At 41.7% G+C, this 20,629-nt stretch overlaps 1 protein-coding gene across 1 annotated transcript in view; it reads left to right on the top strand.

Annotated features, from left to right (window-relative positions):
• The window catches only part of prdm1a (PR domain containing 1a, with ZNF domain), a 14,866-nt gene extending 11,454 nt beyond the window's left edge, over nt 1-3,412 (top strand). The window contains 4 exon segments of the mRNA XM_063880043.1: nt 1-212; nt 214-816; nt 924-1,052; nt 1,160-3,412. The exon segment at nt 1-212 is cut by the window's left edge and continues 240 nt beyond it. Of these exon segments, the coding sequence (XP_063736113.1) occupies nt 1-212; nt 214-816; nt 924-1,052; nt 1,160-1,738 (1,523 nt within the window). The 3' untranslated portion in view covers nt 1,739-3,412.
• The last annotated feature ends 17,217 nt before the right edge of the window (nt 3,413-20,629 follow it).

Here is a 20,629-nt window from a genome sequence, read left to right as displayed (position 1 = left end):
ACCCTCGCGCCATCTACCCGGGCCTTAGGCCCCACCCTCACCTCCCTGAAGACTTCCTCGGACACAAACACGGCTACCCCGCAACCCGGTCGCCAGGAAATCAGTCTTCAGCCACGCCCAGCCCGTCAGCAAGGAGCAGCCCAGAGAGCAGTCCTCAGGGAAGCCCCTCGGGTCCGGCCCCAGCATCTTTCTACCCCACCGGACTCGGTTCTTACCCCTGGTTACTCCCCGCCATCAACCCCTCTATCCTCATCCTTCTACCCTCCCGGAGCCCCCTACTCACGCTACCTCCTTCCCCATCACTACCCTCTGCCAGGCGGAGGTGTCCCCACCGTTGGAGGAATCTTCCCCAGGATGTACCCCCTCTACATGCCCCCTCACATGCCCCTCCTGCCCTCCGAAGCAGCAGGAAGGCGCTTCCTGATGCCTGATCACGTCCACCCGTCCTCCATCTCGGCCCACAGAGATTTCCTCCTCCCCAGGCCCAGCAGTGCCTTCTCAGCCGCCACCTCTCTGAAAGACAAAGCGAGGCTCCACCACTCTTACCCCGGGCACCCACACGGACCCGCCCCCTCCAGAGGCTCCCCAACAGCAGGCACCTCCCCGCCTAACGAGCGGCTGCCCACCAGGCCTACTTCCGCGATGCTGGGCAACTCGAGCGATGATGAGGAGGCCATGAACCTGTCCAAAGTGAAGCGTGGCCCCGGATCAGCGGGCTACAAGGCGCTGCCGTACCCGCTGAAGAAGCAGAACGGGAAAATCAAGTACGAGTGCAACGTGTGCAGCAAGACCTTCGGACAGCTGTCGAACCTGAAGGTGAGTCTAGAAACGCTGCCCCGTTATTTTGTTGGCTTTCAACATCGTGACTGCTTTTATCTGTGATATTTGCAATGGCTAAGCAGATCTTATTCTTTCCTCTTCAGGTTCATCTTCGTGTCCACAGTGGCGAGAGACCCTTTAAATGTCAGACCTGCAACAAAGGCTTCACCCAGCTGGCTCACCTGCAAAAACACTTCCTCGTCCACACCGGGGAGAAGCCGCATGAATGCCAGGTAAGAAACGATGCAACTTCAATGGGCTTGTTTTTTCCCAGACAGACGAGTTGATTGCATGATTGTTTGCTACAAGCTGTTGACATTCGTCTCGTCTGTTCTTCCAGGTTTGTCACAAGCGCTTCAGCAGCACCAGCAACCTGAAGACTCACCTGCGGCTGCACTCGGGGGAAAAGCCTTACCACTGCAAACTCTGCCCGGCCAAGTTCACCCAGTTCGTCCACCTCAAGCTGCACAAGCGCCTGCACTCCCGCGAGCGCCCTCACAAATGCTCCCACTGCCACCGCCACTACATCCACCTGTGCAGCCTGCGACTTCACCTGAAGGGCTACTGCCCCACGGTGTCCAGTCAGGGCGCCCTGGAGGAGGTGCAGCGGGCCAACGAGGAGATCGAACGCTTCGACGTCAGCGAGCACGCCGAGCAGCTGGAGCAGCTTCAGGGAGGCGCGGAGGTAGAGGCCATGTTGGAGAAGCAGGTGTTGGGGATGCTGTGGAGGGAGAGCGACCTCAAGTCCCCTCACTTCCATTCCCACCACAAGGGCAGCGGCAACAACCTTCTGTCGGCGGGTTACGGTGCGTACGAGTCCCCGAACGAGACGTCGGTGATCAAGAGGCGGCAAGGCAGCCCCATCCTGCCGCTTCCTGCCAACGTCACCGTCAAGCAGGAGCTGGAGGATCACGCTTAAGTGACGTTTAACCCCCAAAGACTCACAGACTTCATTGCCAGGAGCAACCGCTGTAAATAAGTAATTCTATACCTGGTTCAGGAGTGACTTCCTGTTCACACCAGGTCTTCAGGGACTCGCGTACTCAGGGCTCAAGAGACACTGTCCCATGACTACTTAGCGTTTATTATACTTAGAGACAATCATGTACCCTTTAATGTAATTAATATAATGCTATTATAATTATTGTTGTTGTATTATTTGGTCTCTGTTTTCAAATGTTTTTTTGTTTGTTTTGTTGATCATTAGCTGTTATATATCCTCCTTAATTTATTATACTTTTTATTTGTTGTCTTCAAAAGCAATAAGTGGAAGAGATGGTTACACTGACGGGGTGAAATCAATGTACATTTTATTCTGTTTTTGTATTTCTCTGTGGCCATTTCTGTGTAGATAGTCACTCTCTCTATGCCTGTATCCGTCCGTCATGACACCTCTGAGCTGAGGGGTGTCCACTCTTCAGGGTTTTATCTATTTAAGATTTAGAAACCAGGTTAAAAAAAAGGGGTTGAAAAACTTGCCAAAGTGCGGCACATAAATTTGTTAAGTCACCCAAGAAGAGCTTTATTTTTCAACCCTGCTTCGTAGCTTCCCGAAAGTATGTCTGTGTTCTGATGCCTACTTAATTTAATTTGAAACAAAAAAAGGGCATTTGTTTTTGTATAGTTTTCACAACGGTTACCTCAGTGTGCATGTGACGGTATGAGAGGACGTGTGTTTGTGAGTGTGTTTTTAAAGGGACAGCTAAAGGTGGGAGCTTTCTATTTATTTGCGTTTTTTGCTACTTGAAGAAGAAAAAGAAGAAGAAGAAACCGAACTGGACTGCAGCTGGTCCAAATGAGGAGGCAACATGTAGCACATAAAGGACTCGGACTCCTTTCGTTTTATTTTTCTAACAACACTGTCACCCCCCCCACCCCCTCTCCCCCTCCTACAGGGAAGTGAATACCCCTGCGATTTTGGGATTCACGCTCGATGCTAGCAACCAAAGTACACTTGGCTTTAATTTCAAACCAAAAAATAGAGGAGAGGAAAGGAGGAAGGAACTTGAGGAATCAAAATGCTGAAGAAGGGAAGATGTACTGTGTGTATTCGATGAAGTATCGCTGTGGTTTTGTCGATGTTTCGTTTATTTCTTTTGTTAATATTTCGGTTGAGAGCAACGGCCCCTTCTTGAACCCCACCGTCCGCCATCGTGTTGAACTGGCATACACCAAAGCACCTCGGCCTTTTTTATGCACTGCCCCCCCCCCCCCCTACTCCTTCTACTTTATAACTTCAGTGCCGATGCTTGCACCCTTTCCACTGTTTACAGTCTCACTGAAACTGGTCATAACGGCATTAAGAGTCAACTTAATGTTCCAAAAGCAACTGTGATTTTCTGCAGCAGCTGCACATCAACAACCTGAACTCTGTAGCTCGCTATCTCTCTCTCTTTATTTCTCTCCCTGTTTCATTTTCTTCCTCTCCAACTAATGTTCGACCAAAGCGTCTTTCTCTGATCAGAGCTTTAACTCCAGAGGGGAATCCACTAAAGGACTGTCTCTGTTTACATACTGGTTTACATAGTTATTTATGTGCAAAAATGTCAAAAAGTGTAAATTATGATATAAATGTTCACTGCTCTAATCTAAACCCTACGACTGTGTGTTTTATTCTTCTTACTCAGGCTCTGGTATAGCAGTCTTTTCACATGATCCAAATCAAAGTGTACACATTTGTATGTAGTGGTAAAGCTGGTATAACGTTTATTTTATAAAGCTTTACCCTTATTCTACTCAACAAAATTCCTCCCAGCTAGTTGGAGAATGTAGCCTAGAGACTTTTTAGTGAAACTATTCAGAAAACTGCTAAAAATCCCAACTCTAACTCTTACTATGAGATTTAAGTTTGTTGTGAAGTCAGCTAAAGGCTCATCTGTCTAGTTGTAGCTCCTGTACATTTACTCAAGCAGTACACTTAAGTACAATTTTGAGATACTTGTGCTTTTCACCACATGTATTTAACACCTTTAGTTGCTAGGCAGATTAGGATTAATGATGGTAAATATAATCCCTTAAATCAGACTGTAGTTCACCTGCAGTAAATCCAGCAGCTACCCTGCAGTATACAAAGCCATTCAAACTAGCTGCACCTTTACCAGCTCTGAGAACACTTTAATGATCAATCATTATAAAACATATCAGAGATATTATTCTGAAATGGACCAATCAGACAATGAGTACTTTTACTGTCGCTACTTTAAGTACATTTAGAGGAGAGTACTTTCTACTTTCACTGGAGGAACATTTAGAATACTTTCACTGTGACAGAGTATTCCTACACTCTGGCACTTCTACTTTACTCAAGAACAAGACCTGAGTACTTCTACTTTACTCAAGTACAACATCTGAGTACTTCTACTTTACTCAAGTACAAGATCTGAGTACTTCTACTTTACTCAAGTACAAGATCTGAGTACTTCTACTTTACTCAATTACAACATCTGAGTACTTCTACTTTACTCAAGTACAAGATCTGAGTACTTCTACTTTACTCAAGTACAAGACCTGAGTACTTCTACTTTACTCAAGTACAAGATCTGAGTACTTCTACTTTACTCAAGTACAAGATCTGAGTACTTCTACTTTACTCAATTACAAGATCTGAGTACTTCCACCTCTGTAAAACTGTATCCACCGTTGATGCTAGATGTGTGCTAACTCTTTAGCCATAGACGAATCAACTAATTAGCCATAACTTAGCAAGTCTTCATTAGCCGGATAGCTCAATAGCTATCTACTGCACCACTGTTTTAATTTGCTGACCATATAACCTCCATGTATAACTCTTTGGAGTGTGTTCAGTCAAATTAGCTGTGGACAAACTTGGATGCTTTGTCTGACAGCATTCTCCTTGGGACTAAGAAAGGCCCTTAATCCACACAGATGTTTACACTTAACTTACCTGGTTTTACTTCTTCTCAAAATTCTTTGGGTGTGTTCAAACTCTGCTTAATTGGCTCTTGTTGCACCTTCGAAGGCAAGGTTAGAAGACTCAAATAAAGAGACCACAGACCAACCTGGTCAGGCCAACGCCATGTTTTTACCCTCCTCCCACATTGACCACCGTATTTTACCCCCGTAGTAAACCGGGCTCTCTGGAGGAGAGTCGTCAATCTTTACGTCCATTTCCGTGCAATGCCAAACTTTAAGACTGGAGCAGGAAACAGCTCTCTGTGCCCTGTGGGCTGCAGTAACTGGGGTCTGTCTTTTATCCTGCAAACTGGAGACAGGCAGACTACATGACTGATTTTAGAGCCTACAGTCCTCAATCTCAGTAGAAAGTGGACTTCAGCATCCTGTCTTGACACCCGACCGCAAGTCTTGACTCTCAGAGCATAAATCGAAGAGATAAAAGGAAACGATTTAGGTGTTGAATAAAACATATAAGGCCACTTATGCGAGAAATAATCTCTATCAAGAAAGAGATAAGAAAATGATTTGATATGTTCAAAATAAGAGCACATACATCTACACGATTCAAGTTCAAATGAGTGGGGTTTCAACCAAAAAAGTAATGAAAGGCAACATCAAGTAGAATATAGGGCTAACGTTAGCAAGCTAAGCTAACAAGCTTGTGTTTTTCAATCTATTGTATGAACCTTTGTTGGCTATCTATCATCAGTAGGAGGTTTTCCGTTCAGTAACATGCAGTGGAAATGAACAAGAAGTCCACCAGTGTCATGGGAAATGTCCACTTGATCTTGAGTCACTTTTTCCATAACAAAAAAAAACGGTCCTATGGTCTTTTCACAAACCCCCCCCCCCAATGTACAGATAAGACTATTAATAAACAACAACTTGTAGACAATGTGAGTGACATACAATTTATTTGGAAACATGTAAATTCAAATGAAATACAATTGAATAAATTAAAATGATTTGAATAACTAGATTACAATCAAATTGATGAAATCATAAATGGAAAAGAAATTGACCTCTGTAGCTTTAAAATGACAGTTATTCCCTTAGAATATATCCTCTAAATGTGTTTAATATTTGAGTTTTCTTCATTAAGATTACAATTACACAGTTGCTGATTTTCAGAAGTTTGAATTCAGATGTACCACAGATTTACGACAAAGGTTGGTAAATTTAAAACTGGTTTCTTCTGAGTCATTCAAAGAAAGGAAGACCATGTATTTATGTATTAATGTGGGCCATGTTTGCAGGAAAATTGTTAACTAATTAAAATTAGTGTACTGCTGTGATCCCTCTTCTTATACATAAGGTTTCCTTCAATATCATCACATGAATTCACACACTGTCAATAATTTAAAATGAGATGACTGACGACAACTTGAAATTTGACAAACCAGATTTCTTCTGAATCTTATCTAACGGACAGAAAGGAAGTGATGAAACACATTCCTACTTCATGTTATTAAGGATCCCACGCAGGCTGTAAAGTCACTATATGAGAAAGTATTGTCATTAGCCAACGAAAAACCCTCTGTGCACCCCCACCCTTTGACTCAGCATCTTTCACTTTTGCACACCGCTCTTTCTCTCCTTCCTGTTTGTTCCGTCCTATTATTACTATCAGGGAAACTTCTCGAGTCACCTGTTGACACAGCAGGTTCCACTGCCTCAGCACGGTGACGCTGGGGTTTCACAGCTCTTTTCTGACAGTGGGAGGACGACACCCAACAAGCTGCAGGAGGAGGCGGGGGGGGGTATCCCACACGCACCCAGACGCACATCTATTGAAACATCAGGTCTGCCTTCCACTCGCCTTGGCTGATGATCAGTTTGTTTATCTGTCTCCAATTTCCACAGAGACTAACCCCGGCTAACACTGGCCTTTCTATGAAAAACGTCAGCGTGATACCCACGAGTTTGAAGAAAAGCAACACCCACAAACTACATTTAAAGAAAACTGAAGTCCATCTGACAACTGGTGGTTTAGGGGGAGACTACTGGTGAGATCTTTCCAGCCTAGGGGTTTTCAAAGTGTGACACTGTATGCCAACCGTCATGCAAAGATAGGAAAGAACACATCCCCTCACCCTATGTTGGTTTACTTTTGCTTAATCCCTGTATGGAATCATGATTATGTTAATTTATCCAAACACTCAACAGTTGAGCCAAAATACTCCATTATTGCTGGTTGGCATACCTTCAAACTACACCAAATACATTATGAAATGTCCGTAGAACTACTTCTTTGACCAAATGACACTAATATAGGTTATTCTAGATGATTCCCTTTGATCATTACTGCAATAACTAATGTAATAGGGTCTCACTTAAGGAGGTACGCTTCAATTATTTACTATTTCCTCATGTGGGTGTAAAAGTACAGTAAGGTGGATTTGTTTTGTACTGTTTTCAATGCAGCTCTGATAGGAAATCTCTCTTTATCTCACACATTAATTCATTGTTTCAAGTAGATTTTGGTCTTTTTGGAAGAATATTTTTTACTAAGGAACTCTATAAATGAAAACCAGTATATCACATGTATCCCATAGCTGCATTTTAATAAAGATTTTGATGCAAAATACTGACTTTCATTATTTTAACACATTAAGAAACACTTTTCTGAGTGCATCTTTAACGTTTCTTTGGAAGTTTTGGTGGGAATCAATGGTGAAGATGGTCCGATCAAAGTAAGACTCTTCAAATATTGGCAGACAGAATGCCGTGACATTAGTTTTGCACATTCATGGTCCCGGGGAGGATGAATACTATAAATATTGGTCACTCCTGACCTTTCATCTCCTTTCATCATGACTGAAATCTCCCCTCGGCGAAGGCCTTTGAACGTCTTTTTTCAGGATGCAGCTTTAGACTGTGAGGCAGAGAGTCGACTCTAAACAGCTACAGCACTGCTGGCATCGTTTCAGAGAAGATGCTTTTTGATTTACACACACACACACACACACACACACACACACACACACACACACACACACACACACACACACACACACACACACACACACACACACTCGTTCTCACACAAACAAACACACAAGCACTTATTAGGAACCATCTAAACAAACGCACGGAAACCAGGAAATGCGCATTCACTTACTGTAAAATTATAAATAAATATTTCCAAAGACGAGGCATACACAACACACACACACACACACACACACACACATATTCAACAATCATCTTCTTTCATGTCTCCATTTTCTGATTCATTTGTCTCTCAGGAGATCTTCTTCGTCAGTTTCCCCTGAATAGTTGCGATTAGTTTCTCTCATAACGAAACCACAAACTATACAAACCCTTCAACACCCACACACACAAACATACACACACACACACACACACACACACACACACACACACACACACACACACACACACACACTCACTCACTCACACAAACACAGTCTCTATTCCATGCTGTGTTAAAGTGTGACGCCACTAAAGAAGTTTCTCGGCGTCCCCGGCGCCTGTTTTACCGTAAACACGCTGCGGCCCATCGTCACGCCAAGAAGGTCATCGTTCAGGACGGGTGATTCACACTCGTCACCGCCCTGTGCTCCGGTCATACTTCCCGAAAACTCACTTTGCCCTCCCATAATCTCTGAGACAGGAAGTCACAAGTCTTTCTTTGCTGTTGGATACAGTGTCCGATTGGCTCAGAGTGAACATAGGCAGTTGGAGTCGGAGATGTGGACAATATCAAAATGTTATCATTACATTACATCCTCAGAAGTATTCCAAACAAATGAGAGCATTATGGGAGCCAAATGCTTCTTTAAATGAAGACCACATTTCTATTAAAGCCTGTCACCAGTAACAGCTGTGCCTCTCTCTGCTGTGTTAGTATTGTTGACAAATGATCACTTTGTTGAGTGAACTATACATCCAATAATTTGGGTTTATGCCCACCAGCCTCTGCTGTAATGTGTGTAGTGCTTATGAGAACACATAGTATGTTAATGTGCTATGCTGACATCAGCATGTTAGCATTGCTGATGTTAGCACTGTCAAAGTGAAAGTAAAAGTCAACTTTACTGTCATTTCCTTTATTTGTGTTACACAGACAGGTAGAGCGAGATTCTGTTCCTCCCCATCCCAGAAATGCTGTGCCTAACATAACATAGCATAGCATCACATAACGTAGTGTGACCCACACAGAATGTGGTCACATTGTGGTTTTATTGTATTTTGATTTATAATGTAATCCTGTTTAAAAGCAGTGCCTTTTCATGCTGTGGCCAATAGGTGGCACTAGTAGTGTGTTGATTGGCCGGGAAGCGTCTCTTTTCTGTGGAGAGTAAGAACCTCCTCATTCTTACGAGGACTGCCCTGGTAAAGCAACATGCTGCTCTTCGTTTTCTGTTATAACAGCAATCTGCCCGCTGGTCCCTTCACTTGGGACCTGTAACAGTAGCATAGCAGAGGATAGCGTAACACAACATAGCAAAACGTAGCAGAACATAGCATAACACAACATAGCATAGCATAGCATAATAAAGCATAGAATATCATAACATAACAAAGCATAGCATAGCATAACACAACATAATATAGCATAGCATAACGTAGCATAGCAGAGGATAGCATAACACAACATAGCATGACATAGCATAACATAACATAGCATAGCATAGCGTACTATAAGATACCATAGCATAGCATAACATAGCATAACACAACATAGCATAACAAAGCATAGCATATCATAGCATAACGTAGCATAGCAGAGGATAGCATAACATATTATAGCATAGTATAACATAACATAGCATAAAATAATTTAACGTAACATAGCATAACACAACATAGCATAGCATAGCATAGAATAGCATAGCATAGCATGATGTAAAATAACACGAAAGAACATAACAAAACATTCCATAGCATAGCATAGCATAGCATAACAAATGATCATACATACATGTGTTAACCCTTAACAGTCGATGATCACGCTGGCGTGATCAGACCAAGTGAAAAGTTCATGTCGGCGCTGCATAGAAACAACAGTCTGGACAACATTGCCGGCTGCTTCTGTCGAAAGTACTGGCTTGAATCTCTATGCCAGTTTTTGTTTCATCCACATTGGCCCACTAAAAACGTAGATACGATGGTTTAAAGTTTATACAATCATATTTTTTTCAAGCGCTTCAGAAGTTTGAAAAATGGAAGCGCATATTTTTATATCTTTGCCGTACTCTTTCATTTTACGGAGCGGAAAAAGACGCTGGAAACTTTAGACCCTGCTCAACAGGATGCATTTACCAAGGAGGGATGGCTATTTAGGTAAATGGAGCTATACTAACAAGACGAAGAGAGAAGGCGGGAGATCGAGAGAGAGACGAAGATGGACGAAGAGAAACAGCGATTGAAGAAAAGTGACAGACAAACATTGAGAGTTATAGATATAGGGAGATAGATTCACAGTTTTTGGAGATACTCTACAGTACTCTGTGTCATGGTTGACAGAACTGTGAGTAATGAGTGAAAAACGCCTATGGATGCATCTGCTATCTGTTCATTACATTTATAGGTTCATGATGCCTCAATCAAACTTCAACATTTTCATAGTGACATCCCCTGAATATATGTCCAGCTTTCAAAATGTTTAGTTGTGCATGTTTGTGTTACCCTAACCCTTTTAGTGTGATTCTGGGGCCAAAATGTTCATATAGTATCTGAAACTAAAACAAATAACTATCAGGTTATATAGATGAGGTTGTCCTTAAAAAAAAAGACTCCAAACGTTGAACATTTCTTAATGGGATTTAGTAAGACAAATTACACAAATAAAAGTAGCTTCAGAACGGCCAAATTAGCCCCAAGACTCCAAAGGGTTAAGGAAGACCTAAATCTTGCGATAGAGAGCATGACATCATCAGGAAAGGTAGTGTGACAGTAGAGAAAGCAAAGTGTGTGTGAAGGCTAATAATAATAGGCCCATTTTCTCATAGACTTCCAGACAATATACAATATACAGTAGCTTCAACTTGTTGAGTCTCCCCCTGCTGGCAGCATGAAAGATTGCATGTGTGTGTGTGTGTTTGTGCGCGTGTGTGTGTGTGTGTGTGTGTGCAATATGCAGACATACTGTATAAAGGATGCATCTCCTACAATAAAAGACAGGATGTGAGTGTGTGTACGATAGTTCATCAGTCGCTCTGTTACATGTGGCTCATAAAAACCACAAGCTATTAAATCAAGACACCCCCATGCAATCTTTCACCATACACACTGGATATGATTGAGAAATACTTATACGCACAAACATACAGTACACCAATGTACACGCCCACACACATATACATGAAAATGAAACAATTCCATACACACACACACTCCTTTATTCGTGTCATCTCAGTTCAACAGATGACGATGCAAACCAGCAAAGGGAATTTACCGAGCAGTGCTTCTGTCTGGAAAGAATCTGAGTTTTTCTCTTCGTTAATCCTTATATTTCTGTTGTTTATGGTCGTCTTTAAGTCTCCTAAAGTAACGGAACTGAAGCACTAGAACATTTCTGCAAATTCCAGGGTTTCACTGTTATGATTGGCCTTGCATTTGTTTATCATGGACATCCAGTATCAAATTAAGGGGAAATCAAAGCAATATGGCCAACAGAAAAAACCCAGATACATTTGAGTTTATTCTGCTTTCAAAAAGAAAGAACACACGGTGAGGTTTGTTTTGTTTATCTGTTCCATATTGAATGTAGACTTTCACAAGATGATACCATACACAGACTTACACTTCAGGCAAACACACTGAAACTCAGAAAAGGGTGAAATGTTTTAGGCTTGATTTGTTTTTCAGAAAAATACCGACCCGATTTTCATGAAACTTTGGGGGAAAGTTAAACACGATCCAAGGAAGGAACCAGCGCATTATAGTGAGGATTGGTGTCATGATGTGTTTGTGTCTCTCACACACTGTCACACATGTGTGGAGGATGACTCAGCAGAGCACATCGCCTGCTGACCCCCTCCTGTATCCCCCACATGTGGATCTTCTCCTCTTCATCTTCAAACCGCAGCAGCCTCTTCCTGCAGACCGTCCACATGTCGTAGACACTGCTGCCACTGATGCTGCTGCACGCTGCTCCTGCGCCATGCTGACCCGGTCCCTGGGGAACTGTCTTATACGGTTACTGGAACACAGGGGGAGTGTGTGTCTGTGTGTGTGATGGTAACTGCTGCTTACTGCTACTAGTTAACATCACCTGGATGTCTCTGAGGGTCAGACTCAGTTTACACATATGTGCTGCCAAACAATGAAAGCTGTTTTTATCGGTAAATCTAATTTTACACTTTTTTACCTCCTGCTGATTTTCTGTGAATAAAAAAAACCCAATGTGCCCTGCGATTAACACGAAGAATACCACCGCGAGGAAACCAAAACGTGTCATTATTTAACCATATTGTACATTTTATTGCCTAATTTCGGTTTCATGAGCAGCTCTCCCTGCAGGTGTGTTCAGGTGACTGAATTCAGATCAGCTGATCCGATGGTACTTAAATGATCAACAGCTGCTTGGATCTGAGGGGCTGTAATTGAAGTTGGAAGAATAAAAACAGTTCTCTGTATTTCTAAAGACCCAACAGATGAAGAGGTGTCCACATACTTTTGGCTTTATAGTGTCAAATCTTGTAGACTAGGCAATGTGCATACACACACACACACACACACACACACATGCATGTTTAAGGCCGGTCAAAACAGCATCAAAACAACAGAACCGCACTCTTTTTTTCCCAGAGGTGCTCTGTCGTTTCCAGTCATCCTCTCACACACACACAAACACACGCGCACACACACACACACACACTGAGATACCTGTTATTAACCCTGCCGCCCTTTAATGGGCAGGTGCTGAAGAAAGGGAGACGGACACACAGATAGAGAGAATGACAGGAGGATGTGGATGATGGGTGCTGGCGAGCTCTAACACTTTGATCTCTCTTTTACACACACACGCACACACACACACACACACACACACACACACACACACACACACACACACACACACACACACACACACACACACACACACACACTATTATTAAAAACAGTGTCTGTCCCTTTCAGTCATAGCCCTGGGTTCAGGGAATAAAGTTGGCAACATGTGTGTGTGTGCGTGTGTGTGTGTGTGTGTGTGTGTGTGTGTGTGTGTGTGTGTGTGTGTGTGTGTGTGTGTGTGTGTGTGTGTGTGTGTGTGTGTGCGTGACTGGCTGGCTGGTATTTGTCACTACAAACTACTGTGGATTGTCTGAAGAGCAGTGATTTGTCCAACAAAAACAAAGCATTTAATTTCCAATAAATACAAATCTAATGTGATAAATGGTTGGTCCATTCAAACACATTGAAATCACTGCTTTTTTAAAAGATGAATAAACATTAAAGATCTTTGAAGACCCGCGCACATGTGGAATGAACAAGCTGTGATTTGCTTCTCCTTGTTTTGTGTCTCTGTCGGAGCCAACAGGTGGTTGCACTCAAGCGCTGTGACTCAGCCCGCCTCGATCTGTGGTGCAGGAGCACAAATATTTAAAGGAACATTTTAATGCTGCGTGAAGACCGTTTATTTCACTCATTATTGAGACAGTATTGTTTCCCGGGATGTCACAACTCTGTCCAAAGAAGAGAAAGGAGAGGAGAGATTACAGGATTTAAATTAAGAGAATAATGTGTGTGTGCACGGAGGTCTGTTTGGTTTGTCAGTGATACATGACTGAGTTTAACTGTGCTATGAGGAGGGGGTGGATGCTGCAGCAAAGACACTAAGGCCCAATTCCAAACCGCCCCCACTCTCACTACAAACACTTTACATCTTGTCAAGTGTATGTGTGTAATATCTGTCAGAATATGTCTTTGCATTTCAAATATAAGACCTAACAACTTAGAAGTAATGCAGTGAGACATAGGGTCAACGCATCTCAAGTTTCCAAGTGAGAGACTGTTGAAATCATCTTACTTTGAGTTGTATCTCAGATGAAACATTTGTGTTTTATATCTTTATTAGAAATTCTCCAACTAACATCAGAAAGCAGAAAGATGTTCAGCATTTGAGGCTCATTTTGTGACACATTTCCTCATCCTGGTAGTTCAAAATAAGTTTTCCCAACTAATTACAAGATCTGATTCATCCCAATATCACATCTTATTTGAAGAAATTTTACCAAGCATATTTCACTCGTTCAACTGGTAGATTTATTTTGTTTTCATAGTTTTTTTTACTTGTTTTTGGAGCAGCTTTTTGTTCCAGTGCTGTAGTCTCACTCACAGCTGTTCGAGGTACAGAGGCAGACTTTGGGACAAACTCCCCTCTCTCCCAAAGACAGGGACATGCCATAACTTTTCGTAATAACGGTTTCAAATCTGGATCTCTTGGACAAATTAAAATAAATGATAAACAAAAACAAAACTGCTTAAGGGTGTTTCTGTTTCCTGTCTACTTCTTTCTGTTCGTAAATCTGATGTTAGTAAGTTGCTTGGACTAGACACGGGTATGTGAAGTTAAGAAAACGTGGCGTAATCATGAAGTTGTTAGCATCTGTGTGAGGATATTAAATGTCTTTCTTGTTGTGCAGTTTGATAATAAATGTTTGCACGGCCCTTTTTGTACACAGTGTGTTTCGTGGCGGACTCAAACAGCGTAGGGTCGGTTTGGAATTGGGCCTTCATGTATCCAAACCAAAGCTGGAGGGAAATGTTTGCAGTTAGCTTAAGCTATAATATAAAATAAACTAATATAAATGCTTTTCTTGTGCAGTAAAACCAAGATACGTTACGTGTTTTTGCATCACAGGACAAACCTGAGAAAATGTGATGTTTTTCCTTTGAGAGACACAGGAAGAAACACAGAGAGAGACTGATGGCACTTTTTATTGGAAAAGAAGAGACTAAAAGGAAAGAAGGAGGAGATATAAAAGACAACAGACATTTAATGTGTCACACGAGCGCCTGTGTGTGTGTGTGTGTGTGTGTGTGTGTGTGTGTGTGTGTGTGTGTGTGTGTGTGTGTGTGTGTGTGTGTGTGTGTGTGTGTGTGTGTGTGTGTGCATGTGTGTGTGGTGAGAAAAAGAGAGAAGAAGAGAGAGAGTGAACCGTGTCCTTTGAATTATTACACACTTCAAAAGATCGTCTCTCTCGTTAAAAATGAACGTCCAGCCCTCCATCCTCTGAACCACAGAGGGGAGGCGGTGTGTGTGTGCGCGCGTGTGTGTGTGTGTGTGTGTGTGTGTGTGTGTGTGTGTGTGTGTGTGTGTGTGTGTGTGTGTGTGTGTGTGTGTCACACTGCCAGGAAAAGAAAGTCCCTAAAAAAACAAAAACACGTAATTGTTTACTGGTTTAAATGGAGCGAATGAAATCACTGAATCGCACTCGGTGGGGTGTCGTTGAACAGCTCTTACAGTAACAGCTTACATTTGTTTAACATGCAACACATTTCTGATTTGACCTTTGTTTGCAAACTGAGAGCTGAATTACAGACTTCAATGTGTGCATCCAACAAACAGATCATATGTAAATGAATCCGTAGCCCTGTTGTCAGACTGCAGCAGTTATACATGTGAGCACTGGTACAACGGAGTGCATTTATTCGAGTGTCGTAAAAATACCAGTTTCTCAGTATTAAAAACTAAAGTGAAACATATTCAAACTATGAACTCAGATAACAAACCACGTTTATATTGAAAATCCATTATCTAACTAAGAAAATATTTAAAATTCAGTTCTTTTATCATTATTTTGTGTCCTTAATCACAGACATGCTGAACAGTTGATTGAACTGCGTGTGTTATTTAGACCTTTAAGTTACATTTAACTGTAGGAATCTATTCAATGACGGAATACAAATGTAATTCAAAAGCTGTAACATTTTCAACCCAATTTAGCCAAGTTTTATCAAAGATTTTTAGTTGTTTTTTTTATATTTCAGATTACAAAATCAGAGCTCACTTCTTTTGTCAGCTCAAATTACTTTTGAAATAATACTATGTACCATTCGCTGTTCACAGGACAGTTTAACGGCTCGGTTCTGCGCGTTCCCTGAGAGACTGATAGTATAATTAAACATTTAAAGACACTCTCGACAAATAGAAAACAAACAAAAATGTAATATTACACATTTGTTTGAAACACAGTTTAATCATGAATTGAACAGCAGCATGTGTTTACTGCCTGCAGCCACAGGAATAAATACAAGTTGGGCTGCCGGTAAACTGTTCACAAGTAATCACTCTCATTATCCAGTTACCTCTACACACAACTAAACAGATTTCAGAGCTAAAAAAGGAAACCAAACACAAAGTCAGCAAAATAAACAGGAAGAGGACTTCAGATTTCTTCAGGTTGTATCTTAGATCTAGAGGATACAGTAATGCTGTAAAGGAGAGGTTTCCTTTCCAAGAATTAAGTTTGAAATACAAAATGTTTTCCTGAAATATTAAGACATTAATCTAAAATAACTCAGACTTTCTTTTCTATAACAATAGCTGTCAACACACAGATCTCAAATAAATATGATGACTGACACTGAATCATGCTTTATTTCAGTCTTAAGAACCAGTTCTGATTTGAGTTTACCTCATTGTGCATGGACCTCCTGCAATGGTTACTTAACAGAAACTTCAAGGTTAAATTTAGCTAATAGAAAATACATTCAAGGCCAAAAAACAGTGTGGATACTTAATGTGGATAAATGTGTGTCACGTTTTAACTCCCACACTGCATGTTAAAGTTATTGTGACATTTACAATCATTCGCTTTGTTTTTGATTTTCATCTTTCAATCCCTCTCACTCCATCCATCCAGTTTGTATCATCGTGCTCACATTTCACATGTTCCCTATGTCCCTGTGTGTGTGTGTGTGTGTGTGTGTGTGTGTGTGTGTGTGTGTGTGTGTGTGTGTGTGTGTGTGTGTGTGTGTGTGTGTGTGTGTGTGTGTGTGTGTGTGTGTGTGTGTGTGTGTGGTTTCACAAGGGGAACACACTCATGACTTCCTCTTCATCACTAATCACTCTCGTCTGTTGATCTTCTTGATCTCTGCTCCGCTGTCTGATACACCGCGGAGCGCCGTGGCCCCCTCGGACACTTTGAAAGATGAAGAGTGTGTGTGTGTGTGTGTGTGTGTGTGTGTGTGTGTGTGTGTGTGTGTGTGTGTGTGTGTGTGTGTGTGTGTGTGTGTGTGTGTGTGTGTGTGTGTGTGTGTGTGTTTGTGTTTCACGGAATCTGCAGGAAAAGTTTTGTTTAATTTTACAACATACAGAGGAATAATTTCATGTTTTCCAAGGTTGCATTTAAATGGTTATTTTCAGAGGAACAAAACGTTATGATACTTACACATGTAAGTAAGAAAATCTCCAAAACAAACAACCCTATGATGTTTGTTAAAGCGTAAATGCCATCACCAGATGTCAAAAGCTAACGCTAGGCTACACAAAACCCACAACACGGTCACATGACTTCACGTCACCACCGCTAAGCTAAAGGCGGCTAACGTTGGGCTATAAAGGAACTACAGCACGGTCACATGACTTCACGTCACCACCGCTAAGCTAAAGGCGGCTAACGTTGGGCTATAAAGGAACTACAGCACGGTCACATGACTTCACGTCACCACTGCTAAGCTAAAGGCGGCTAATGTTGGGCTATAAAGGAACTACAGCACGGTCACATGACTTCACGTCACCACCGCTAAGCTAAAGGTGGCTAATGTTGGGCGTGATGGCGTTTAGTCGTCTCATTTAGACACTTGTGGGGGATTTAACTGATGTGTTTCATATTGATGACAGACCTTATTTCAGGCTTCCAACCACATCTTATTCAACATCAGTTGACTTGGAGAAAAGTGCTGTAAAAAAGTGTTATTGCTGACTCATTTCCATGTTTTGTAGACTCATTGCTGCAGTCAAGGCAGCCCGACACAGAGCCACTGATGCAGCGTTGTCTAAAAATGAACTACAGTTTCAGTGTTAATGCCATGAAGGAATATATTGCAATATGCTCCTTCATGTGGTTTTGAATAGTTGTCATAATTCCTCTAATTACAGAACAGTAATCTGGGCTGTCTCAATCTCAAATGCATTTCTCCACAACAATAAATATCTGTGACTGAAAAAGAACCAGATTAAAGGTTAGGGTGAAAAAAAAAAGAACAATGTTAGTAACAATTCAGCTAATCTGCGTCATCATGTGTGGGCCTGTGGGCGGCGTGACCATGCAACATAAGCAAACAATCCCTCAGCGGTCATTAGGTTTCATCCAAATGTTGCTATAAATATGTCACAGAAATACACAGCACCACTTGTTTCCATAAGAACCCACTACAAACCACTGTTGTGTTAATAACTGGGCAATACATATCTGGCTGCTATACTTTATTTTTCTGTATTTTGCAATTGTGTGGTTCTTGTATATATATTTATTTAGTATCGTGGGTGTAACATTAAGCTGTCCCCTCTGTGGGACTATTAAAAGTATTCTGATTCTGATTCTGACTAAAGCACAGTGAGTAAACAACAAATACCTAAATCTCTCACATGAAATAACTAAAACTCTCACTGAGGAATACATTTGGAGACAGTGTGAATGAGTGTAGCTGTGATTGTAAGCATGGGGGAAAAAAAGATCATTGCACTCTATCAGCAGGAGGAGACTCCCCAGGTTGCAGAAGGAAAGTGTGTAGAAGTCTAAGAGAGAATAACTCTTACTTTCACTTGATTTATTACCTCAGTAAACATGTTGCCTAAGAGTCTTTGGTCTCAATGCTGCTTCCAAGTGTTCTTCAAAACAGCATGATGTTTATTTTGTAAATGATGCTGATTGACAGGTAGCTAGCACAGTGTTGTCTTTGACCATTTCAGAAGTGTGTCTTCAGTGACTGTGAAACTACCGGAAACTCCTAACTCCAGTGGTGTCCCACATCAAATCACATATTGGTTTGCTTGCTTCATGTGCTTATTTAAGTGCATAAGTGAGTCCCAATGTGGCTAAATGCCCTATGAGTACCATCATGGTGCACTTGAAATAGTCTAAAACTGCCATCTTGGCTCGGAAACAAATTCAACACAGCACGTTTTTTACATTTGAATTAACATATCCCTACACTGGTGTGAAAAAGAAGCCACCATTGGTTATACAGTGTTGCTTGAACAGTGTGTAATGAGTTGCTAAAGCAAACAAAAGGTTGCTAGCTGAGTAGCTAACAACGGCGATTGTTACATCTGTTATAACCAAGGCCCCAGGAATAAGGTGACCAGATTTCTGAAACAAAATCCGGGGACATTTTCGGTTCAGAGGCGTAAAAACCTCCAAAACATGTAGTGTTTTTAAGTTTGAAAAACTAAAACGGGGACACTGCCCTTACCGTTCATAAAGCAGTTTCTCTCACCCTATTTCTCCTAAATTGCAAAGGAATTGATTAATAATGAGGATTGTTTTCTCTGATGACAAAGTAGCTGAGGTTTTAGAACATCCATAAAATCAGCTGTAGGCCTCACACAGGTCTCAGCCAGACAGAGCTCTAATGAAGGCGTCCTCCTTACACCATATGATTTCCACAAGATTTGAGGAAGACTTTTAAATGGAAAATGCCACAAAGGAGTGAACAGCTACAACCTGGCATGATAGATTTCCTCTTGTTGTACAATATGAATGTCTTATTGTGAATGGTCCCTAACTTTAAATAAATAAAGGCAGCCAGCCAGAGAGTGCTAGTCATCACTGACAGGCTGGCACAAGTACGTGATGAATAGTTTTGGATGAGTTTCCAGTGGTTTTATTTAATGACACGTTGCTCTAAGGAGCCAGAGTGAAACTGAAATGTCATAATAATAAAACTGTGTGCCATAGAGTAACTAAACAGTTGTTTGTAGCATCTCTGCTAATAATGTTGGCAATAGCTGTGACAGACAAACAGATCTGGTTTATCAGGCACCTTGTAAAATACACATACACTAAACGTGACATAATATTTAACATGGATGAATAAACGGTAACACTTACAAGAACACCTTTGGTTCGCCTATCAATCCAATCAATGGTGTTTCTGCTGTGTGTGCTGTGCTGGCTGAATGAAAGCATTGAATACCATGAAAGAATCTCTATATAGGCTACGGATATTTCAGTCACAGTGAAAACCGGCCAGCAGCCGCCGACAGGTCACTGAAAACAGGGACTGTCCCCAGAAATTGGGGACGTCTGGTCACCCTACCCAGGAAGTGCTCCATACTTTGAGGAAAAGTATTACGAGTATTACCCTAATAAGTTCCTATAGGTTATTAAAGCTGGTGACGGAGAGAGTTGCCTAGCTTCTGTCTGCCTTTGTCCAAGTGTCTACCCTGCTGCCTCTGATACTACTGCTGACTGCATATAGCCCTGGAGTCAGGTAATAACATCAGCTGCACCTGTCATCTCTTCACCTATTATCTGTGCACTTGTTATTGGTTACGCTTTTATGTATTGGTTAGGAAGAAACCCCTAATGGTCTGTTTAATTTGATCAGAACCTTTGAGATAGTAAACCCCCTGATACCTACATTTTACTGTCATGCAAAAAGGGCTTTGAAGCAGCCGTGTGCGAATTCAGACAATGCTACGTGAACCAAATTGCCCCACTGTATAAGTGGAGGCAGTGCAGGACATAGCAGTATCCGAGCCACGGTACAGGCAAACCGTAGTCCACGGTAGAATGGGTGGTGCTGCTTCCTTCCACTTCCTTACTACAGTCTAAATATAACGTGGTTAGAGCTGATCCACTGTTTGGAAACTGCTGACTTACGGAGACGTAATGCCATGTGTTCTAAAAAGCTGTCAAATAATCAGATTTTCTTAAAGAAACAGGTCACTGTGACGAACAAAAATACAACAACT

This window comes from Eleginops maclovinus, chromosome 3 (assembly GCF_036324505.1).
Source record: "Eleginops maclovinus isolate JMC-PN-2008 ecotype Puerto Natales chromosome 3, JC_Emac_rtc_rv5, whole genome shotgun sequence".
Lineage (NCBI taxonomy): Eukaryota > Metazoa > Chordata > Actinopteri > Perciformes > Eleginopidae > Eleginops > Eleginops maclovinus.
This window is presented reverse-complemented; position numbering and strand designations above follow the sequence as displayed.